Here is a 26,023-nt window from a genome sequence, read left to right on the forward strand (position 1 = left end):
GCGAATCTGTCCAAAATGCAGACTTGTTGATGCAGTGGGTTACCGGTTGCTGCGACTCTTGGATGTTGAATGGATGGACTCGTCCACCACGTCGTGCAAGACACCGCAATGATAAGCAGCAAACACAGGATGCTGTTCGTGTGCTGTGGGCTGAACCGAAGGCACGACCCACGTCGTGCGATGATAGTGAAAAGATTCAGAGGAAAGGGCCACCGAAACAGTAAAACAATACTCTTTATTATTTATTTTCAATGAGTGTCTGATAAGACAAAGCCAGTCCAACTAACAGGAAACAAGGAAATAAATAAAGAACGAATGCAAAAGGTTGCTGCACTGTGCCTACGTCTGACAGAAAGAAATAAAGGAGAAAACAACGAAAGGCAAAGCTGCTAAAAGAAGAAAGGCTGCTGTGATTTTTTCTGTTCACCGCCTCCTGCACGCAACCCTAGAGGGGTTTTTAAAGGCCCTGCTGGATCCGGGTCTCGGGTCCTGTCCCGGACCCGAGACAACATCCATTTGCTGCTGGATCTGGGTCGTCTGGGCCTGCGTTCCTCGTACTCGTCAGGAGTGCTCTATTATGACGCCTTGGTACTACCATCTGGATCGGACCCACCACCTAGATCTGATTGTCAGTCCCCATGTGCAGACCCGGTCCCTTGCCTGGGTCATTTGGTGTAGGCTGGACCCAGTCCTGCTCTGCATCACTTGTATACATGTACATCAGTGCTGCGAACATAGACAAATTGGCAGACTGATATACATGTATTTACGCTACGAAATCAAACCAAATCGCATGCTGTTATACATGTACATCAGTGCTACAAATATAGTCAAATTTGTAGACTGATATACTTATAATTTATGCTGCAAAATTAGCCCAAAACACAGGCTGATATACATGTACATCAGTACTGCGAATATAGTCAAATTCGCAGACTGATGTACCTGTAATTTATGCTACGAAATGAGCTTAAAACACAGGCTGATATACATGTACATAAATGCTGTAAATATAGTGAAATTCGTAGACTGATATACATATAATTTATGCTGCGAAATCAGCCCAAAATGTAGGCTGATATACATGTACATCAGTGCCGAGAATATAGTCAAATTTGCATACTGATGTATGTGTAATTTATGCTGTGAAATTAGCCCAAAACGCAGGCTGATATACATGTACATCAGTGCTGCGAATATAGTCAAATTCGCAAACTAATGTACCTATAATTTTTGTTGCGAAATCAGCCCAAAACGCATGCTGGTATACATGTACATCAATGCTGCGAATATAATCAAATTCGCAGACTGATATACATGTAATACGCTGCAAAATCAGCCTAAATCGCAGGTTGATATACTACTTCAGTGCTGCGAATATAGTCAAATTCGTAGACTGATATACATGTAATTTACGCTTCGAAATCAGCCCAAAACTCAGGCATCATAAATATATACTCATATAGCGAAGCTGATCCAGATCGCAAATAGCATACACTTACGCGTATAAGGTGCTGCGAATCTGGTCCAGATCACCACTAACATACATGTATGTGTATATGATGCTGCGAATCTGGTCCAGATCACAAACAACATACATATACGTAGTGTTGTTAAAAGCGTGCCTCAAGGCGCCAACCTAAGAAGAAGAAGAAAACGGAGGAGGAGTGCTAAACCCTCGTTCACCTGGGGGTAGAGTTCTACCCAAGGTAGAACTCTACCTCTACATTCTTCTTATTATTTTTTTTTTTATTATTATTATTATTTTTTCTTATCTTATGAAAGTTTTCACATTAGGGGGCGACATCCCCTTCTAGCTGATTAACAAGTGGGCCTTATCATGACCTCTTTAAAATAAATATATATAATTTTACTTATATATATGTTTCTTAAAGTTTAAATTCATTTTTGTGTTTTTAAGTAAGTTATGGATGGATTATGGGTCCGGGTTGAGACCATGATCCAAATCCATATCCATTTGGATCTTAGCCCATTCAAGGCACTAGTCAATATATATTGATGTCAACCCAAATGTAAACGGAGCGGGTTGAGTCCGATCCAGAACGAAAAAGACCCCAAAATAGAGGCCGGTCAAATTCTAAAAATGCATTTTCTAAACCAACCCATATTCGAATTCGATAAAACAGATCTCCTACAAGATCTACGTTCTATAATGGATCTAACAATGGTCCTACATCCATTTCACTCCTGAATTTCGCCTGCATTTAACCTAATTTTAACCTGAATTTTGCTTGAATTTAAAGGTTAAAATAAATGAATTTCACATGTTTTACATATCATTTTTAAATATCTTCAATGGGCCTTGGACCAGGTTCAGACCCCTATCGACGTCAGCCATATTTAATGATTTTAAGCAATTTTGACATATTAAATATGAATATTTAATTAAAAATTATATTTTTGAGCTTAAAAATATAGAAAAAATTACCAGATATTACATATATAAAATATAATATAAATATTATGTATATTATATACAAAAATATGATTATACATTAAATATATTATAAAAAATATCATATAATGTATATTATATATAATATGTCGATAAAATATTATAAAAAATATATAATATATACATATATTTATATATTTTATATAAAATATAAAGTTAACATGACCCAGCCGAGTCACCGAGTTGACCCGGCTGAGTCACTGGTCATTCAAGGATGACCCGAGTGACGAGTCAACGAGTTTTAAAACCATGGTTTTTACTCATTCTTGTTATGGTATAACACTTGTACCTACTGCATTCTGTATGTTCTTTTCCTTTTTTCCCAGAATGCAAACATGTTAAAGTCATGCATAGAATGGAGGGTTTTGGTCAGGAAACGGATATGAGACCTCTGATCGACCCAGGCCCGTAACGGTTTGAAACCAGTTTTGGCTCAATCGAAAACTATGTCAAAGGGACACACTACCTGACACAGATAGTTATTAGTTTACAATTTTAACAGTTTCAATTATATTTTCAATGAAAATATTTACATATATAAAAATGTAAAAAATATCTTTAATCAATGAAAAAGTAAAGGATCTAAGTTGGAAAAATTTTGTCAAATTTTCACTTGCTTGACAGTAGTGATAATCAGGAGCAGCTTACTTTATTCTTTGTGTTGTCCATTCATGAATTAGGTTTATTGTAGTTTCTGAATGACTTGTTTGTTCCACCATGAACTGCTGATGAGTTTGTTAGCTTTGAAAGATTGAACATGGCAAGGTAGAATTCATTATTTTGGAGTGACAGTTAACTTGAATCTTGAATTTATGCTTTGACTATCTATATTTATAATCACATATCCGCTTTCTGCTTCTACCGACTCTTAACATAACTATTATATATGTTTGTTCTGTTTTAAAGGATAACATCCTATCTTAGAATGAAAGTTTGGTTCATGTAACTGTTGAGATGTTGAATGAACGTAGGAACTTTCATTGAGTGCTTTGTTTTTTGAGATGCCCCTGAGGAGTTCAATAATTTATGGAAGAAATTTTGCATCAGTATTGAAATTTTACCAGTTATTTGCCCATTGACGGCAATATTTTCTTTGCATTAAATCATGGTCCATTTGAAACTTTATGGCTATTTTTGTTCTTTTCCTTTTACTAAATGACTTTATTTCTTTTTCCTTTTTTGTCATTTAATTGTATATGTTGTGCAGTTGACGGGAGCAAAAATTGGTGAACGGTTGATGGCTGAGGCAGAAACTAATCTTGCCATAAATGTGCTGCCAGGCATTTCCTCTGAAACTTATGAAGTTCAAGGGAGGGGCGAGCTCCAACTTGGTGTGTGCTTTAAAATTCTCTTTTTATATTTTTTGAGTAAATTCCATTGAATTGACAAGTTTGGTATATCCTTTTTGCCTCTTGGATAACAATTGGTAGTTTTTGTGCTTTTAGCTCTTGTATTTTGTAAGTTGGCTAGCATACATGTAACTGTTATCAAATTCAAACACAGGTATATTGATTGAGAACATGAGACGAGAGGCGTTTGAACTATCTGTCTCACCACCTAAGGTCATGTGAGTCTCTCTCTCTCTCCCCTTTCTCTTCTTAGTAAGAATTTTATGTTGATTTTGATTCATATAGTTAGTCTCTTGTTTGTAATGATATATGCCTGGTTTTGGATCTGGTTGGTTATTTAGGTGTAATATAAATCTCACTAGGTAAAAATATTTTGTGCTTTTGACTTATTATCACTTCATATGGCAATTCAGAGGTGACACTGACAAATGCTATTACATTTTGAGTTTCATTTGTATTGCAGGAGCTTTCTGTGAATGAATTTCATGAGAATCTTCGATAATTTCCCTGCAACTATAACATTTTAAGCAAAGGGAATTATGTTTTAATATTTTAATTCGTTTTAGAATTTGAAGAAGAAATTCAAAAATTTGTCATCAATTAGAAGAAAATAAAAAGAAATAAAATAAGCCTGATAAATTCACATCAAGATACATCAGTGCAGATAAATTTAGATGTCACCTTTCCACACTTATTTAACTTTTAATAAAGATGTTGCTGTAAAATCACAATAAATTGAATTGATTGCCGATGCGTGCAGCTATGGTATTACCCATATACCTGCTGTATTTTATATTTATTTTCAAGTCCATTTTAAGATGCTGGAAACGGTATTGCATTCCTTGGATATATTCCTTAAAATGTATCTCCTTCATATTTACTGAGATTCATATTGAGCTGACAATGGAAGAACCTTGATGTTAGCGGCTTTTCTGGGGAGTGTTGGATATGTTGGAACAGAACCTTATCACGGAAAATGTGCACAATGTGGCTCTACCTGTGGATTGTGTTGGTTGTGCATATGGAAGAAGGTTTGGCACATCCAAGAGATTCTCATTTTATCATGGCTAAAATACTTGCCTGAAATTCTATGGGGCTAACATATTTTGTTAAGCCTAATAATAAATGTATTGTAACAGATCCTAGAACTCTGGAACCCCATGAGATATGCATTGTTTGTTATTTCTGAGAATTCTGATTATGATACCTAAAAGAATAAAATAATTTATATATGAGAAATTGATTTATGTATTGAATGGGGAGTAGAAAAGTCATTCGTGGCATTTTCTACACTTTCAGTATTAAAATCCCTTCAAGATTGTGCACGTGTGTGTGTGTGGAAGTTCTTATTCACAGTTCTTCATGTTTGCTAAAATAAGCCCATTTTGTTGTCATTGGTTCAGGTATAAAATTGAGAACGGTGAAAAGCTTGAGCCATTGGAAGAAGTGACAGTTGAGGTACCTAGAATTTCATTGATGAATCATCTATGTTTCTAGATACTTGTTCATTGTTTGAATGTTGTCTGCCATTTTTATTCAATTGAAACATCTTTTCAGATTAATGAGGAGCATGTAGGCCTTGTCATGGAAGGTTTATCACATAGAAGGGCTGAAGTTGTGGACATGGGTCCTGTTCCAGGCCATATTGGTCGGACAAGAATGTCTTTGACATGCCCCTCAAGGTTCCCATCAGCTTTTATTCTATATCTATTCCCTTTTTTGACATTTAAATTGTTTACTTTAAGAATTTCATCATTTTGATTTAGAAGCATTTTTTGTTCTCCAATATTGTAGACTTGGATGATTTTTCCTTTTTTCCTTCCCATCCCTTATTTTGTAGTTCTTGAGGCACTTCAGTCCTGATGTTTTTGTTCCCAATATATTTGATATTTTGTTCTAAGGAAGATGACATTGTTTCTGGTTGAATTCCTCAGGATTCTGGTTGGCTATACAAGCAATTTAGGAAATTTTACTATTTCAATGATTTCAGATATTTTAGGCCTTGAAGATTTTTCCTTGTTTTGTAGTTCTTCAGCCATGTAATTTCCTCAGTTTAGTACTGACTCCTGTATACCTCATCTTGGAAGATGACACTGTTTCATGTTGAACTTTTCAGGGGTCTGGTTGGGTACAGAAGTGTCTTTAGTAGTGATACACGTGGCACTGGATTCATGCATCGTGCTTTCCTGAGTATGTGTACTTGTCTTGTCACCAATTTATCTTGTGTGTATAACATCATATTTTCCAGATTACACATTTAAAAATGGGCTAGTATTTTGGTTTATAGTTCTTCTGTTCCTTTTATTATGCTCATATCAAAGCGAATGAGACATTTCCATTATTTATAGATGTGAATTTTTTTGTAGATTTTTTCTTATTGTTTAGTGATCTCTTATGGTTCTTTTTTAGGTCATGATTCTTATGATTCCTTTTCTTTTTTCATAGTTTGCTTTCTGAAAGACAGATTCGTGCATCTTTACATTTTTTTTTTGAAGAATAGATCTGTTATTTTGTTGCAGCCAAAGGGTAAACTGTATATTAAAATAGTTTGATGTGATTGCAGTTTAAGATTATCATAACATAGTTCTTTGTTGCACTAGCATGATTGTCAGTATTTTCTTTGTTGCCGGTCATGGAGGTGGTTTTTGGTGTATTTGCTTCTGATTACCAGCCACTTATTAGCTGAAACTTCTACACGTGATTCCACTGCGAAAGTAGCAATGACCTGTGCTTAAAATAAGGGCTAGCAGAATAAATGAATAGGAGAATGTGGTGAGAAGAGGGATATGCTACAAAGATATTAATCATCTACATCTGAGTTCTAAAATATGTTCTATATCTGGTAGTGCTCTGAACATGAGGCATCTTAGTCATTTGGATATCTTTTAAACTAATCCATTCTACCAACTGCCATAATGTATAGATCTTTTATTAACATGGACAACTTGATTGTTAAAACATGAGGTTATCTTTTATGGTTCTTCTATCTTTTTATTTCCTATTGTGTTGTACACTAAATTTCTTCTTCAGCCTTGTCGCAAAAATAGAATGTGTTTGATATTTTTTTTATACCACTAAAAAAAATGTTCCCTTTATGGGAAAATAAATTGTCGCATTGGAGGAGACCTGGATAACTTGTTCTATGAACTTGATAACCAAGTATTGAAGTTAGATTAGTCAGACTTTGTATGACAGATATCATTATCTCTTCTTTGTTTTGTATTTACCTTTAGTGGAGTTTCTACTTGCAAGTTCTGTTGCATATGTCTAGCGGGACATGTGGCAATCACTTCAAATAGCTGAAATAAGATATCTATGATGCACCTAACGTAGTCAATATCATCACATGTAATCATTATATTTCTTGTATAGAGAAGCAATGTTTTTCAGTCTTTAGATGATACTGAAACAAAGAACGGTGAATTACAATGACCGTTGAATCCATCAGAGTTGGTTGACCTGCTTTTTTTTTCCTTCTAAACCAAGTTGTTGAAGCTTATATGAGTCCACAAAGTGCTGTCTACAACTGGTACACACCACTTGGTCATCTAATATGCCAAGAGGAAGTTCCACATATGCTGCTTTCATTTAAATCTCTATTTAAGAGTGGATTCTGTACAACTTAATATGTGCCATTTGCTTTACTATTGCAACTGCCAAAGGGACATAATATTGTCACATTGTTAAGATATACATATATGTGTTTATTGTTAACCGAAATACCCATTAGGGGTATTTCTTTGGTCTTTTCTTTGTAATAGGCATCAGCCCATTAGGGGCTGACATTTCTACATTTTATTTCATGTATTTATTTGTCTTTTTCCTTTTTCACCTTTTTGTCTTTTTCAGATTTGATGGGTCAGCTCCATATAGCTGTTGGATCTGCCCCAACAGCTATATTTATGACCGTTGGGTGCAGCCTCAACAGCTATATGGAGCTGCACCCTATTGGCTCCATTGTATTATATATTGGCCTCTTGTGGCCTTGTATTCCCAACTCATTCTTGAGTGCTTCTATGTAATAACAAGTTTGTAGACCCTTGTGTGGGTGGTTTCGTGATTCAATCAAGTATTTTTACTTGATTGAAAGTGTGTTCTTGCATGTGTATCGGATTCAATCCACTTCATTACATGGTATCAAAGCTTTAGTAGTCCAAAGGCAAGTTTTTTGAAGAAAGTTCGTGACAATATCAAGAAGAGAATCGTACGCTTAGGGGATACAACAAATCGAGGATTGTTGTATCAAGAAGCGTGCCATCTCTCAAATAAGTCTTGTATTTCACTCTTTTTTCTTTCTTCTTCGTTCTCTACCCTTTCTCTTAGCCTTGTAAGGAAATGGAGAATGAAAGAGAGGTAATGGTCTCCATTCCCGTACGCCTAAACGATAAAAACTATGTGATGTGGGCATTCATATTTAAACACAAAATATGAGAAAAGGGATTATGGGGTTTGTTGGACGGTACCGAAAGAGAACCCAAGTTCATTCTTACGAAAATTGAGAATGGGAAAGAGGTTGCTCTTCAAGAAGAGGAAATGGGTAAAGCCGTTTTCGATTATGAGAACAAATGGAAAGAGTGGAGGATAGATCACTCCAAAATAATTGGATGACTCATCAATAGTGTGGACATCCACAAATGTTCTAGTTTAGCGAAATTTGATTTCGCTAGTGATACATGGAAATATCTTAAAAACATGTATAGTCTTAAAGATATTGCACACATATGCAATGTCCAAAACAAGGTGAGAACCATGACCCAAGGAGAAATGAGTATTAGAGAATATTACAATGCACTTTCTCTCCTTTGGGATGAATTGACTCTTCTTGAGCCAAAATTGCATTGTCCTCAAGATGTAGAACTCCGTGAAAATCAAATTAAAATGAAACATTTTTACCAATTTGTGAATGGGCTTAGGCCCGAATTTGAGGGAACTAAATTAGCTCTTCTTCATAGAGGTGTGTCATCTATAGTCGAAACTCTTGAAGAATTGACTATGGAAGAAAATAGATTGAAGAAGCCATCCGCTTCAAAGGATGAAGAAACTGTGCTTGCTATGTCAAAGCCCGGTAATCATACTAGGAGTTATAAACCTCCTCACTTTGTGAAAAATGAGAATGGGAGAAATCCTAACAACTATGAGAGGAATGACAAAAAAGTGGCAAAATCATATGCTATCATTGTTATGAACCAGGACACATCAAGCCGTTTTGTCCAAAAAGCTTCTTGGATCCTTATCTTTAGCTCAATTAATGAAGGTACTACAACCAATGTTCAAAACTCAAGCTTCTTCCTTTTCGGGGGTAGACGTATCCACAAGTGGTGACCCTGGTAAGACTTCTTGGATCTTGGATTCTGGTGCCTCTTTTCATATAACTCTAAATGAGTCAATATTATTCGAATATCATTCTAACTCAAATGATTCTTATATTTCAACCGTCAACGAAACATCCTTAAAAATCAAAAGTTTTGGAATCTTTCAAAAACAACTAAACTTTCACATACCAAATATTAAGGTTGTGCCAAAATTAAATTTGAATCTTTTATCAGTTTCACAATTTACGGATCATGGTTGTAAAGTTTTATTCTCTTCTAATGATTGTTTAATACAGGATCTCCAGTTCGGGAAGCCGATTGGGCAAGGCCATAGAAGATGAGATCTCTATGTAATGGACATTCTTGAGTTATCAAAACAATATTTTTGTAATTTTGTGGAAAAAAAAGATATAGAAAAATTGACACAAAAGACTAAGACATCCTAGTGTGACTAAATTACACTTGTTTCCATTTCTTACTAATTATAAAGAAAAGAATTGGTTTTTGAAGATTGCATTCTTGGCAAAATAAAAGCTTTACCCTTTGGGCAAAAATAATTTATATCCAAAAATCCATTTGAGTTAGTACATTCGGATGTATGGGGACCAACTTCAGTTATATCTAAAGGCGGGGTATTTTACTATGTTATATTTGTAGATGATTATAATAGACATTCTTGGATCTTTTTTCTTAAGCAAAAGTCAGAAGTATTTGATTGTTTTAAAAGATTTTTCTACTACGTAAAGACTCAATTCAAAACCAATATTCAAATTTTTAGATCCGATTTCGGGGGAGAATTTGTATCAAAAGAATTTAAAAATTTTCTTGATTCAAATGACATCATTCATCAAAAGTCTCGCCCTTACACTCCTTAACAAAATGAACTAGCTGAAAGAAAGCATAGACATATTGTTGAGACCACTAGAACACTTCTTGTATCAAGAAATGTTCCAAAAATATTTTGGGCCGAAGCTGCTCCTACGACAGTCTATTTGATAAATAAAATGCCCTTAAAAGCTATTGAAAATATATCTTCTATTGAAAAATTGCTTAAAATTCCCCCCAATTATAAAAGATTGAGAGTCTTTGGATGTAAGTGTTTTGTTCTTACCCATAAGAACGATAAACTTTCTCCAAAAGCAATCCCTTGTGTTTTTTTGGGCTATGCCGAAAATAAAAAAGGCTATAGATGTTATGACAGGTAAATGAACAAATTATATGTTTCACGAAATGTTACATTTCTTGAAAATGAAGATAGTTTTAGCAAGGAAAAAATTTAAGAAAACGATGATTATTCATTTTTTTTATCTCATCAATGAACATGAAGGGTATGAAAATCTTCATAATGAGCATGAGAGTGAACATGAAGACTCTCATGATGCAAGTGAAAATATAGACAACAATCTTAACAATATCGACCCATCCTATAGTAACATATAAACATATACTAGGCAGACCGAAGGGCACCCACCATGTGCTTTAGAAAGATATTCTCAAAATCAAGATATTGATTCTGCTAGTATTAGAAAATCAGTAAGAATTTCAAAAGCCCCTAGTAGATTTATATCCTATGATTTCTTTGAACCAAGATACCGAGCATGCTTAATGGCCATACACTCATATTCTAAACCATGGTTATACTATGAAGCTAAAAATCATCAAGAATGGATTAAAGTCATGAACGATGAATTAGAAGCATTAGAAAAGACAAAAACTTGGGAAATTCAAACATTACCTAAAGAAAGGAAAACTATAAGATATAGATGGGTTTACAAAATTAAAACCAAATGGGATGGGACATTGAAAAGATATAAAGCTAGACTAGTAGCTAAGGGATATAGTCAAGAATATATAATTGACTATGATGAGACTTTTGCCCCAGTTGCTCGAATGACGACTGTCAGAATTCTCATCCCTATAGCATCAATCCAAAAATGGCAAATTTTTCAAATGGACGTGAAAAATGTCTTTTTAAATGGTAATCTGAATGAGGAGGTTTACATGGATCCTCCACCAGGTTTGAATTTAGCACATGTGAAAACTTTTCGTCTACGAAAAGCCTTGTATGGGTTAAAACAAGCTCCTAAAGCTTGGTATGATAGGTTTAGTAATCTGATGACTCAACTGCATTTTAAATCTTCTTTTACTGACACTGCATTGTTCGTTAAGTCTTCCAATGCAGAGATGGTTATACTGCTGCTTTACGTAGATGATATGATAATCACAGGAGATGATAAGCAGGGAGTAAACCATATCAAAGATGTGCTCAAAGACAACTTTGATATGACAAATATTGGATTTTTACGGTATTTCTTTAGAATTGAAGTAGTTTACTCACCTCGTGGTTATTTTTTGTCACAGACTAAGTATGCCGCATAGATCATAGAGAGATCTTGACTCTCAGATGCAAAACGGGTTGACACTCCAGAGGTCATAAATGCAAAAATAAAGAAGGATGATAGAGAACCTCTGCAAGATTCAACCTCATACAAACTAATGATTGGAGCTTTGTACTACCTTTCTATTACTTGTCCTGATATCTCTCATGCTATTCATTCTGCCAATCAATTTCAGCATGCTCCCACTATAGTACATATGTGAGTGTTGTAATGAGAATTATTAGATATATTAAGAATTCTATAAGTCATGGATTGTTTTCATCATCTTCCTCATTAAAAGTCATTGTATACTCAGATTCTGACTAGGGAGGGGATGTGAATGATAGACGCTCAACTACTGGTTTGTGTATTTTTGTAGGTGACTCCCTAATCCCCTGGCGATGCAAGAAGCAACATAAGGTGTCTCTCTCCTCAACTGAAGCTGAGTATCACGCCGTAGCAACGACTACGTCTGAGTTAGTATGGTTGCGACAACTACTAGAGGATTTGGGCATTCACACCACAGAACCTTCCAAATTATGTTGTGACAACAAGAGTGTTGTATATATCGCGAGCAATCATATGTTTCATGAGAGTTCAAAACACATTGAAATTGATTGCCACTATGTTCGGAAAAAATTCTGCGGAAGACTATTACACTGCCTTATGTTCCATCAGATTATCAACTCGCGGACTTCTTCACCAAAGCACTTCCTTCACCCCGATTTCACTTCCTACTTGCCAACTCTCGGTTGTTGCACCATGAGTTTGAGGGGGGGTGTTAAGATATACATTATATATATGTATATATACATATATGTATATGTGTTTATTGTTAACCGAAATACCCATTAGGGGTATTTCGGTCTTTTCTCTGTAATAGGCATCAGCCCATTAGGGGCTGACATTTCTGCATTTTATTTCATGTATTTATTTTTGTCTTTTTCCTTTTTCACCTTTTTGTCTTTTTCAGATTTGATGGGACAGCTCCATATAGCTGTTGGAGCTGCCCCAACAACTATATTTATGACCGTTGGGTGCAGCCCCAACAGCTATACGGAGCTGCGCCCTATTGGCTCCATTGTATTATATATTGGCCTATTTTGGCCTTGTATTCCCAACTCATTCTTGAGTGCTTCTATGCAATAACAAGTTTGTAGACCCTTGCGTGGGTGGTTTCGTGATTCAATCAAGTATTTTTACTTGATTGAAAGTGTGTTCTTGCATGTGTATCGGATTCAATCCACTTCATTACACACATTACCACATGAATGGAGGTTTTTGTACAATCAACATTGTGTTGCTGATGACATTCTTTGGCCATTAGTGTCTCACACCTAATCATCCTTGGTCTTGACCTTATATACCCACGTAAAATTCCTGTTTTGAGATAATGCTTGGTAGTAAACCATGCCTATTTTGACTTCATTGGTTGAATTAGAAGTACCAAAAGCACACATCTCCCATCCTTTCAATAGCTCAAAGTTCATTAATCATACGTTGTTGCCAACAGAAGATCTGAGCCCTTTGGTACTTGACTCTGGGATGCGATTAATGTTACCTTCTTTGATATTTCTTATAATAAGATACTGAGACACTGCTCCTTAATTCTTTAAGCCTATATTTTAACCTCATGATCCTTCTTTTGGTCCTGTTCTCTGATGACCATATCTAAATTTATGAGCGATCACCCATGTGTTTGAGGACCAAACCTCTCTGATAAAGAATATATAAAACTAGTGAGTACATATTCATACACATAGCACATGATGTACGAGCATAGAATAACTTTCATTATACTTCCTGGTGAAGGTTTTCTGGTTAAGAACTTGTATTGGTGACAATATCATTTGCATAAGTGGAAATAAATCATTTTTGTCTTAGTGGATAAGGGAAGATCAGTCCATGGCCGTCTTTTGCTTCTCTCTCTCTCTCTCGTTTTTATTCTTCTAAAAGACATTTGAGACTGTGTTCTGTTGTATCTTCAGTATGCCTTATTTTGTAGCTAGACAGATCCTCTATATTATAGAGCCAGTTGCTTGCAATGTTAGACTCTTTAAAAGTTTGTCATGGATTAATGCCAGATAAAAAAGATTTCGGGCATAGTTTCCCCTGCGATAGTCCAGGATGAGGTGTACTTGTAATATTTCGGTTTGGGATGCATTTTATTTGGCCACAGGCATGTTGTAACATGTGAAAATATCATTCAATTAGTTGTTGGCGTTGCCTTTTTCCTGGTTCATGAAGAGTTGAAATTTTTCTTGGTGTTGCACAGTGTTGTGAAAAGCATTGAGGCGTAACGAGGTGCTCCACCAAAATCTGAGGCTAGGCATAAGCCTCGAGGCGCAATGCGTAAGCCTCAAATTTTTTTTTAAACTTAAAAAAAACTATAAAAATTATCTAAAATTATAAATAAATAAGAAATGCTTTATTGATGAAGTGCCAACCAACACGAAATAAAAAATCTCAAATAAATACGAAAAAAATATGAGATTAACATGTAAAAGTAACATTAATGCAACAACTTGATCTATATAAGTATCTAATTGCATAAATATGAGCATTCATTCAATAAAAAACTAACATTAACAACAAAATGCATATTAGCACTAACATCATGTCATAATTAAAAAATGCATGTTAACATTAACAACCAAATGTTAATGTATTTGTCCAGAATTCTTCAAAATGAGAGTGTTAACATTCACAATTACAACTGAAAGACCCAAAAAACATATAAATGATCAATAGCTCTATGATATGAATTAGGGCCTAGGCTCTTGTTGTGTCTCGTCATCATCAATATTTAAGTATTCAATATCATCATCTGAAGAATCCATATAAATAGGTTCTTCTTCATCCTCTGACTCTTCATCATCTACACTTTCTTCATCCACGTCCTCAATTACTTCTTTTGCTTTTCTTTTTCCTTCAATAAAAAATCATGTATTAAATATTTATGTTATGTAATTAAAAAAATGCATTTATATTCATAGTTAGGTAAAAGTAATATAACTTTACCTCGATCTCTTAAAGACATGTCTTGCCTAGAACCACTTTGTGAAATATGAGGTGAAGTGACTTTTTCAATAGGCACATGCTTAATGACATTTATGTCGAATTTCAGATCCAACCATGAATCCTCCAACCATTTGGGATCACTTGGCAACACTGGATCTTCCTTCTCCACAATCCACTCATCGTCTGAGTCTATATGATCTAGACATATAGGGTCTTTGGTAGCCCTCCTCTTCATATTTCTCTTTCTTAATTTCATATTGTACATTACAAAAACCAATGCATTCATCTTCTCTTGTTCAAGTCTATTCCTTCGTTTTGTATATACCTATAATTTCAAATCATTACAACAACAACAACAACAACGCCTTCATCCCAAACAATTGGGGTCGGCGATATGAACCTAAAAGAAAATCATTTTGGGTCCTCCACATGAATCCTTCTCCTCCACTCATTTCTATCCAATGTCATGTCCTCGGTGAGGTTCAAAGCATTCATATCCTTTCTTATCATCTCCATCCAAGTCTTCTTAGGCCTACCCCGACCTCTTTTAGCTAATATATTTTCCCATTTCTCCATCCTTCTAACCGGAGCATCATTAGGCCTTCGCCGAATATGCCCAAACCATCGTAAACGATTCTCACTCATCTTATTTTCAATGGATGCAATGCCTACCTTCTTACGTATTTCCTTGTTCTGAATCTTATCTTTTAGTGTCTTTCCACACATCCATCGAAGCATACGCATCTCAGTTACACTCATTTTTTGAAAATGATGTCTCTTGGCAGCCCAACATTCCGTACCATATAGTAAAGTGGGTCTAATTGTCGTCCTATAAAACTTCCCCTTCAACCGCAATGGCATTCTACGATCGCACAACACTCCAGTTGCACTTTTCCATTTCATCCACCCAACCTTAATCCTATGATTTTCATCTCCATCAATTTCTCTAGTCTTTTGAATGATAGATCCCAAATATTTGAAACAGTCATCCACCGCTATTTCTTGCTTATCAAGCTTCACTACACTCTCATCACTACTTCGTTGCTTACTAAACTGACATTCCATATATTCTGTCTTACTCTTACTCAACGTAAAACCTCTTGCTTCCAAAGTCTGTCTCCATAATTCTAACTTAGCATTAACCCCAGCTCTAGACTCATCAATCAAAACAATATCATCAACAAACAACATACACCACAACACATTTTCTTGAATTGATCTCGTAAGTTCATCTATCACTATAGCAAAAAGGAAAGGGCTTAATGCAGATCCTTGATGTAACCCAACCGTTATAGGAAAATTGTTTGTCACCCCTCCACAAGTGCGGACATTGGTTACTACTCCTTCGTACATATCTTTAATTATACTAATGTACTTGAGAGAGATACCTTTCTTCATCATTGTCCACCAGAGAACATCCCTAGGTACTCTATCGTATGCCTTCTCCAAATCAATAAAAACCATATGCAAATCTTTGTTCCCTTCTCTATATCTCTCAATAAGTTGTCTAAGAAGATGTATAGCTTCCATAGTTGATCTTCCAGGCATAAAACCAAATTGATTCTCCGATATCATGGCAACCTTCCTCAACCTATACTCAATCACCCTCTCCCAAAGTTTCATAGTATGACTCATGAGTTTTATACCACGATAATTTGTGCAATCTTGTATATCACCCTTATTCTTATAGAGAGACACCAAAGTACTCTTCCTCCACTCATTAGGCATCTTATTTGTCCGCTAAATCTGGTTAAAAAGATTTGCCAACCATACTAAACCTTTCTCACCCAAGCATTTCCAAGCCTCGATAGGTATACCATCCGGGCCAACTGCCTTTCTGGATTGCATTTTCTTCAAAGCCTCTGCAATTTCTTTCTTTTGAATCTTGCACATGAAGTCACGATTTATCTCATGAAAAGGAATGGAGAAGTCTCCAAGATCCTGGGCATGCCTTCCATTAAATAGCTTATCAAAATAATCTTTCCATCTCTCCTTAATCTCCTCATCTTTAACTAAAACCCTTTGCGTTGCATCTTTGATACATCTAACCATACCCAGATCCCTCGATTTCATATCTCTCATCTTTGCAAGCCTATAAATATCTTTTTCGCCCTCCTTGGTATCCAACTTGTCATAGACCTCCTTATATACCTTATCCCTCGCGTTTCGAACTACTTTTTTAGCTTCCTTCTTTGCTACCATATACTTCTCCAAATTCTCATTATCACGACTCTTACTTAGATTTCTATAACACTCTCTTTTAATATCTTCGTTCCACCATGATGTATCCTTACCTAGCGATGCACCGCTTTTAGACTCACCCAAAACCTCCTTCGCCACCTTTTGCATGCAACCCGCTATCTTATTCCACATTGATTCTGCATCCTCCTCGAGACACCAATTAGCTTCCTTAGCTACTTGTTCTACAAACATTCCTTGTTTAGCTCCTTTCAGTGCCCACCACTTAATTCTAGGATCTATCCTATGTCTATCCCTTTTGTGACATTTTCTAATTTTAAGATCTAAAATTAAGACTCTATGCTGTGTAGCTACACTTTCTCCCGGTATAACCTTACAATCGATGCAACAACCCCTATCTCTCTTTCTTAGTAAGAAAAAATCTATCTGACTCTTATTAACCCCACTTTTAAATGTTACTAGGTGAGACTCCCTCTTCCTAAACCACGTGTTGGCTAAGATCAAATCATAGGACAAACCAAAATCTAAAATCCTTTCTCCACTTTCGTTTCTTTCTCCTATACCATAGCCTCCATGGATACTCTCAAATCCATCCCTACTAATGCCTACATGTCCATTAAGGTTTCCGTCGATGAAAATATTTTCTCCAAGAGATATCCCTTGTACTACTCCGTCTAAATCTTACCAAAATTGATGCTTAATGGAATTGTCTAAACCGATTTGAGGTGCATAAACACTAATAAAATTAATAATATCCGTACCTACTACTAATCTAATAAGTATAATCATATCCCCCTTCCTACAGACCTCAACTACATTATCTATAAACTCACGACTAATAACAATCCCAACTCCATTCCTATTCCTATGTATTCCTGAATACCAAATCTTATATCCCTAAGGTTGTATCACTTTTGCTTTCTCACCTACCAATTTGGTCTCTTGTAAACATAAAATATCAATCTTTCTCCTACACATAACATCTACTAACTCTACCAACTTACCAGTTAAAGACCTTATGTTCCAAGTGGCTAACCTAATTGTATGGTCTTGAACTATCTTTTTTACCCTCACCCGTTCAACAAAGTGCGGGAACCCTTGCCTATTTGACCCCACCCCCGGGCGCCGGTTAGACGCATTGCTTCTGGGCAATGCCCTAGCTACCCTTGCCCACTTATCACTGCCTCCGGGCCTATAGAGTACAAAGCGTCACTTAGTAGGGACTGCCCCAACGAAATTCGCATATTGGTTCATATTCATAGGTAATGTAGTATAATTTCAAATCATTGATAATCAAATATAAGATAATAAAACTTATAAAAATGTATTTCAAAAATAAAATACAAAGTCACAAACCAATGAGAAAGTAATCTAATTCCTCTCACAGCCCGATGCACTACATGTCAAACTTAAAATTTGAATTGCAAAATTCATCAATTTAGGATTTTCGTGCCCAAATGAACTCCACCAATCAACTGCATTCAAATAAAATAATAAAAATATTAAGAATGTCATAATTAACAAAAACATAAAAAAATATTGAAAAATAACAACATAATTGCAAACTTATCAGGACTTTTTAATTTTCTTGTTGTAACAGCTTCCTCTCTGCCAAACAAGCTCTTTGTCTTTTTAAATGCATCGATTTTTGTTGTAATTTTCAACCAAATATTTGCATTAGAAACTAATTTTTCAACACAATCATAAAAGCCGCTCATAACTTCTCCATCAGGGTTGAAGTTGTCAGCATAATGAAAATGTGGATTTAAATAATAGGCAGCTGCATGCAAAGGCTTATGAAGTTGTAAGTCCCATCGTCTATCAATGATATCCCAAATAGGTTTATATTTTCTTTCGACATTGTCAAGGTTTGAAGCAATTTCCTTCTTCGCTCTATCCATTGCCTCATACAAAAATTCTATAGCAGGTTCGTCTGCATTAACGAGTCACAACACTTTCACGAGAGATAGTGTAGCTTTAATTGCATATGATATGGCAGCCCCAAACTTATGATCATTAAGAATAATATAAAAAATGTTCTTAGCATCAACTTTCTTATAGTAATTAGATAATCTAAAATTTGAAGATAAGAACATCGACTTTAACTCTTTCTTATAATATCCAATACTATGAAGTGTAAGATATGTTGTGGCAAAACGAGTGACGGCTGAACGCAGAAGTTCTTTCTTCTTTGTGAATTTTCTCATTAAATTTAATACCCATGCATGACTATAAATGTATCTTGTAAATTTTTTTGCCTTTTCCACTGTATCTTTAAAAATTGATATCTTTCCAATATCTTCTAACATAAGATCCAAGCAGTGCGCTGCACATGGTATCCAAAAACATGTTTTTTCTTGCTGTTAACATATTCTCAGCTGCCACATAATTTGGTGCATTATCTGTAATGAATTGCACCACATTATTTTCACCAACTTCTTTAACAACTTCTTCAAACAACTTACACAAATTTGCACCAATTTTTTCCATGTCGCTGTTGTCAACGAACTTCAAAAATACTGTCCCAGATGAGCTGTTCACAAGAAAATTAATTAAGTTTCTTCCTTTTTCATTTGTTCAACCATCTGCCATAACAACCAACCTTTGACCATTCTTTTTTGAACTCTTTCAAAATTTCATAAGTACAATCTACTTCGTCCTTCAAAATCCACGTTCTGATCTCGTGATAAGAAGACAGTTTAAACCCTCGCCCATAATTTGCAATAACTTCTACCATTGCACCAAAATATGGACTGTTGCAAAGATTAAATGATAAGGCATTTGCATAAAAAAATCTACCAATGGCACGACATACATTTTTTCTTTCATCCTTTTTGAAAGCAGTGTTTATTGTGGTTTGTCGTGCTTCTTTATTCACAAAAAGGTTCATAGGACTACCTGTACTTGTTTTTACATTACTACATGATCCACTAGTTTCTTTATTCACCTTATCGTCTGTTGATGATCCAAAATAAACACTTCTCCCGATATCCAACTTGTTTTGTTCTAACTCTTCTTTCTTTTGTTTCTGATCCTGTAGATGATTCTGAAAAAATCTTTTTACGTCAGGTGGAACCGCTTCGCACATGCTTACATCATTTTTTGTGCCAGTTAAGTGATGTTTTAGCCTATAGATGCCTCATGTACTCTCTTTATGACAGTAATTGTAAATTACATGTCCTACGAGTTTGGGATCTTTAGTGGGATTTAGAAGTTTAACTCCATGATCCCATCCCACATCTTTTCCCATTGTTCAACTGCAAAAATACATATAACAAAATATATATTAACATCATGGATTCTGCGGACCACATTACATGAAAACAAATGCAAAAAATGTAAACCACATTCAAAACTTGTCATGTTTAGTCAGATTTTTAAAGAAATCTAAAAATCAGCCTATGTCACAGGGATTCGGCTAGCAGGGTGCCGCACCCGCGTCGACGCGACTCGACACGGGAGCGGGTGCAACATCAGGTGCGGTCAACCCGATCTTGGGTGCGTTGACCGCAACCAGGATCATTTAGGTCCATTTTTTTTGGATTTTTTTTTAAAAAAAATTGCCCTATGAAATGGGCTGCGGAATTTTTAAAAAAAAAATTCTGCTGACAGCTGTTGTTGCTCCTGCTTTTTCAAAATCCTTCTTTTTCGTAAAGGATTTTCTCTCTCCATAATAAATGATAATGATGGTGGTAGCCTTGCTAATCCTTCTTTTTCGTAAAGGATTTTCTCTCTCCATAATAAATGATAATATTATGGTGGTAGCCTTGCTGGCTATTAGCATTCACTGTTCTCCTGACGAACTGTTCTCCTGATGAGATGGGTGCGCTATCGTTCAGTTGCATATAAAATGAAATTTGAAAAAACCCGCATCGGGGGAACCCCCTGACGAGATGGGTGCACTATCTTCAACGTCAACGCGGGTGCGGGTGCTAGTTGGTTATGTTTTTATGGGGACAAAGTGTATAACGTAATCAAAGGTCCAAAATCTGGCGTACAAAATGCACCAGTAAGAGCCCTCAAAAGGGTCCCAAGTAATCGTGGCCATTTACTGAAGGCCCTGAACATGCCCAAAGCAAGATGATAGAAGTCAGAACCAGTGAACTGATGGGCCGGTAGTTGGGATACTCCATTTGGTTGTGCCACTGTTTTAGAGTCTAATCCCTCCAAACAAACGCTTACATATTTTTACATTTCCTACGTCTTTAACGATATATATATATATATATATATATATATATATATATATATATATATATATATATATATATATATATATATACATTTTTGCCCCTGCCGCACCCCCGCATCCGGGTTTTTTGGAAGTACCGAATCCCCGCACCCGCACCCATGTGACATAGAAATCAGCATATTGTATTACACTAAAACTTCAACATAAGTATTAATGTAGTGCAGTTTTTTTAACTAGTCTCACAAGTATTAATGTATCTAAAAACGATAATTAATAAATTAACAACTAAATTCTAATCTAAATGCAGGAAATAAAATTTCTGAGATTGAAAATAAACTTAACAAGAAAATGATGGCAAATGCAAGCAAAACAATAAGACACCCGATGCAGAGAACTATTAGTAGTGATGCAAACACATATTAGCAACTAAAAGTAAAGATATAAGTAGTTAACTAATCCAAGAGGAACAATGCCAACAACCAGGCAGATTTGATATGTGAATCAACGATAAATTACTAACAATGCATATAGAAGTATATTGTACAACCCAACATCCAGTGGCATGACACCTATACCAGTCTAAGCTAATCAAAAGCAGGTTCATGTTCATGGACAAAATCTAAAAAGATAGTAACACAGAGAGAGAGAGAGAGATATAAGAGAGCAAACCCTGCAAACAATCGCAATTATCAACTTCCTTCCTCGCTACTTGTCAACAAGGCAAATGGCAGGGGGGTGGAGCCCTCTGCAGGCAAAGCAAGTTGGACAAGGGGGAGCAGAGCCCCCCTATCGACAAGGCAAATGGCAGGGGGGGTTGGAGCCCCCTGCCGGCAAAGCAAGGAGGACAGGGGGGAGCAGAGCCCCCCTGTCGACAAGGCAAATGGTAGGGGGGTTGGATCCCCCTGCCGACAAAGCAAGAAGGACAGGGACGACAGGGGGCTCCGCCCCCCTGGCGGTCAATCCCAAAAGAAAGGTAAGGGCCCTGCCGACGAGAGGCGACGACAGGTGGGCTTTGCCTTCCTGTCGGTCGACCAAGAGAGAAAAGCAGAGGGGGGGGACCCCCTGCCCACGAGAAGCGACGACAGGGGGGCACCGCTCCCCTATCGGTCAACCTTAAAAGAAAGGCAAGGGGTAAGCCCCTGGCGACGACAGGGGGCTCCGCCCCCCTGTCGATCGACCAAGAGAGAAAAGTAGAGGGGGGGGGACCCCTACCCACGAGAAGCGACGACAGGGGTGCACAACCCCCCTGTCGGTCGACCCCAATAGAAAGGTAGGGGGTAACCCCCTGGCGACGACAGGAGGCTCCGCCCCCCTGTCGGTTGACCAAGAGAGAAAAGCAGAGGGGGGACCCCGGGCCCACGAGAGGCGATGACAGGGGGCTCCGCCCCCCTGTCGGTTGACCCCAATAGAAAGGCTGCGGGTAACCCCTGGCAACGAGAGGCGACGACAGGGGGCACCGCCCCTTTGTCGGTCGATCCCAAAAGAAAGGTAGGGGCCCTGTCGACGAGAGGCGACAACAGGTGGCTCCGCCCCCCTGTCGGTCGACCAAGAGAGAAAAGCAGAGGGGGGAACCCCCTGCCAACGAGAGGCGACGACAGGGGGCACCGCCCCCCTGTCGGTCAATCCCAAAAGAAAGGCAGGGGCCCTGCCGACGATAGGGGACTCTGCCCCCCTGTCGGTCAACCAAGAGAGAAAAGCAGAGGAGGGGGTAACCCCCTGCCAACGAGAGGCGACGGCAGGGGGCTCTGCCCCCCTGTCGGTCGACCCTTGACTGAGAAGAAGTAAAGAAGAGGCTTTACCTGGCGGCAGAGACTTCGACATTTCTGGAAAACGCAGAGAAAAGGCGGCGTCGGGGATGTCGGCCGAGGTCGCCGGTGAGTCTCTGGTGCCTTCGCAACAAAGAAAAGAAGACGGTGGTGGCCGGCGGGTCGTCGACGCCTTCTCAGCAGAGGAAAGAAGAAGGTGGAAGAGGCGATGACCGGCGGCGGGTGGTGGCCGGCGACAGCGGTGGCGGGGGACGGAGTGGAGAGAGAAGGTTCGAGAGAGGGGACGAAGTAGAGAGAGAAGGTTCGAGAGAGGCGCTTGTGTCTTTTTTAAAGACACAGGTTCTCTCAAACCTTCGAGCATACGGGTCCGGGTCGGACTCGGGTCCGGGCCCATCCGATTTTCTAATGCACGCCTCACGGTGAGGTGCGCCTCGCCTTAAGGCATACGCCTCAAGGTGCATGAGGCGTACGCCTTGAGGGTTTTACACTTGTTATGTGCGCCTCAAGGCGAAAAGGCCTTCGCCTCAAGGCGAAAAGTTCCTCGCCTCGAGGCGAGGCGTGCTTTTTGCGCCTTGAGGCGCGTTTTTAATAACACTGGTGTTGCATGTGTACTTACACACACTCAAGAAAGCTCACCAAACATTATTTAGGAAATCTAATTTACTGGATTTATAATATGCTCCCATTAACAGCAACTAGATGCTAGTATGAGGTGGCTATGTGCATTTTCTTAGCAAGATCATTACTGTTTTTCTGTTACATAAAGTTTCAGCTTTTGTTTTGTTCCTTTAGTGAGAGAAGGCATGCATTTTACTGATCAACCAAACTAGTCATGGATATGGTATTCGTTGGTTCTTACAACTTGTTGGCTGATATTGCAGCATACTCAAAATACAGAGGACCACTTGGAAATGTCAGGAAAGGAGTGCTGGTATGTCTGCTTGTGTTGTGATTCTAACATACTAGTCTGGCCTACCTAGTCTTGCAGATAATAACAACAAAATTTTTTACTTTCCACTTTTATTAGTACAGATTCATCATATCCAACTCTTTGACCTTTTTTTTGTACTGGTGAAAATTGACTGTTTCCATTGTTAGGAGAGCTTCTTTGTTTATGATAGACTAAGCAATAATTTCACTTCTTTCTAGATTTCAGTCTATGTTTCTATGATCCATTGTTCATAATATTATAGACATAACTATGAATGCACTATCACCGTGAAAATGGTGGTTCCATCTATCTCTTTGGTGATTGAGTCAAACCATCCACATCTCCCAACTCCTACCCATTTGGTTAATCAATGCATAATTTTTTTTAGTGATGCTTACTTTATCTGAAATGATGCTAGAGGTAAATGTTCCTAGTTTGTCCATGGCAGTTTGAGAAAATATGCAAAGCTGGTTTCAACTCAAATAATCCATTTTTGTTCAAATGAGAACTAATGGTTTAAAACAATATCCTGGCCTTTATGCAGGGTAAACTCTCACCACCAAAATTAGAAGAAAAATCTACAGATAAGAAGCTGCTATGTGTTAAAGAGGGGCAAAACCTCTTCACTGATTCTGAACTGGAGTATTTTGTCAAAAGGGATCAAGTTCCTCTTGTATATGGTGGAGTAAATTCTGATCATCAATGCAAAATTAGATTGATGGCCAGCATTACATCTGCTCTTATTGAGATGATAAAAGGAGCATCAAATCCTGGAGCACTATTGGTCATATTATACGATTGGAGGTTGCCATCAATGTGTCTTCTAGATTAAGTGGACAAAGTAGTATTAAGCCTTCAGACACCATCAAACACTTGATGGTTGAAATGCGGGAAAGTGCTACCTGTAGAAACTGTCATTCTCATTCATGATTGTCAGAAAGTATCACCCTTGCTTTATTTAAACGCTTAAAGAGATATTGAAGACTGAAAGGTCATTGATTTCTGGAAAAGGACGATGGCCCAGAAATGCCCCATCTTTGTGAAGATGAAATATGGGCTATTAATCCCCCTACAACTGTCCATCTTGATTGATAGCTGAAACTAAATCCAAGATGAACCTTAGTAAAATAAAAATCTTCGGGCTATAATGAGGGGGATAACTATCTCCACTACTAACTTAAGAGAGAAGACCCCACAGGCTTTAAAAGCTCATGACTGAATGCTTAAGACTGAACCTAATATTCCATTTGGCATGAAAGTAAGGACTGGAGTGTACACTTTTCTATAGTTTATGAAGGAAATCTGACGGGATTCTACCATGTCATCTGCGCTTAGTTCTAAAATTACCCTAATGTGTTACCTGAAGAGGTCTAAGACCCAAGTGGTCATTCTGCCTCTCTTTTGCGTGTCCCAGTAATCCAAATTCTCCATTCACTTGCATATCTAAAAGAACTCTCCTTTCTTTGGCCATCTTCCTTTGTCTTGTACTTGGAGAATTATGCTGCAGTGGATTAAACTCAAACTCATGTTTTTCTGATTAATATAAGCATATGTTTCCGTCTTTTTCTCATTTGTTTCTGCAGTAGGATTTGCAAAAGGAACAGACTTGATAAGTGGTTCCCTAATATTATTGTTGAAAAGAGAAACCAAAATTTCAATGAGATGAAATAAAGAGTTGAACCTGTCCACCACAAATAGGTCATGAATTGCTTTTATTTCTTGGTCTGATATGATAAGACTGTTAAATTATCTACCTAATCATTCAATGTAATATATATATTTTATATATATAAGGTAATACATATACATATATTAATATATATGTATATGTATCTACTTATTATATATATATTTCTGTTTTGTTTAGCCGTAGGGGTAAATTAGTCTTTTTCTCTATTTTACGCACATTCACTTTATGAATGTGATTGTAATTTGTTTTTTAGTTTTCTTTTTCTTTTATTTTTTATTTTCTTTTTGTAAAGTACCAAAAGGTACCTTGGGGGCCCCACTAACATAGACGTTGGGCCCTCTGTGACCGTTGGAGGGGCTCCAACGTCTATGAGTGGAGCTCCTCCAAGGCTCCTCTTGTGTTGTTATAAATAGGGGTTTCACCCCCTTGTATTTCTTATGGCTTTGGGTCAAAACCCAAGTTCTCAATAAATTGATTCCATTGTTTTTATGCCTTTGTGCATTTGTGAGTTATTTGTGAGTTGTGCCTTTGTGCACAAGTGTTCTTATTGTGCATTCGTGGTGGGTTTATTATCAAGAATATTAAGGTCTTTATATTAGTATCTTATTGGAGATACTTTCACATGGTATCAGAGCCTCGTTGGAAGGAGGAGGATCGTGCATCTCGTCTCTTGTGAAGTACCTCGAAAAACGTGCCCTCAAGCTAGTGA

General features: G+C 37.2%; 1 protein-coding gene across 3 annotated transcripts in view; it reads left to right on the forward strand.

Moving 5' to 3' along the window:
- Positions 1-26,023, forward strand: part of LOC149836761 (uncharacterized) — a 94,794-nt gene that overhangs the window by 57,179 nt on the left and 11,592 nt on the right. For 2 of the 3 annotated variants that reach the window (XM_090007110.1, XM_090007111.1), the window contains exons 9-14: positions 3,684-3,807; positions 3,980-4,043; positions 5,229-5,283; positions 5,383-5,507; positions 5,942-6,015; positions 23,575-23,624. In XM_090007110.1, the coding sequence (XP_089863236.1) occupies positions 3,684-3,807; positions 3,980-4,043; positions 5,229-5,283; positions 5,383-5,507; positions 5,942-6,015; positions 23,575-23,624 (492 nt within the window). The remainder of the gene's footprint in view (positions 1-3,683; positions 3,808-3,979; positions 4,044-5,228; positions 5,284-5,382; positions 5,508-5,941; positions 6,016-23,574; positions 23,625-26,023) is intronic. The other variant, XM_090007112.1, reaches the window with a different exon arrangement.

The sequence above is a fragment of the Nuphar pumila genome, chromosome 5 (genome assembly GCF_984573655.1).
Source record: "Nuphar pumila chromosome 5, dmNupPumi1.hap1.1, whole genome shotgun sequence".
In the NCBI taxonomy this organism is placed as follows: Eukaryota; Viridiplantae; Streptophyta; class Magnoliopsida; order Nymphaeales; family Nymphaeaceae; genus Nuphar; species Nuphar pumila.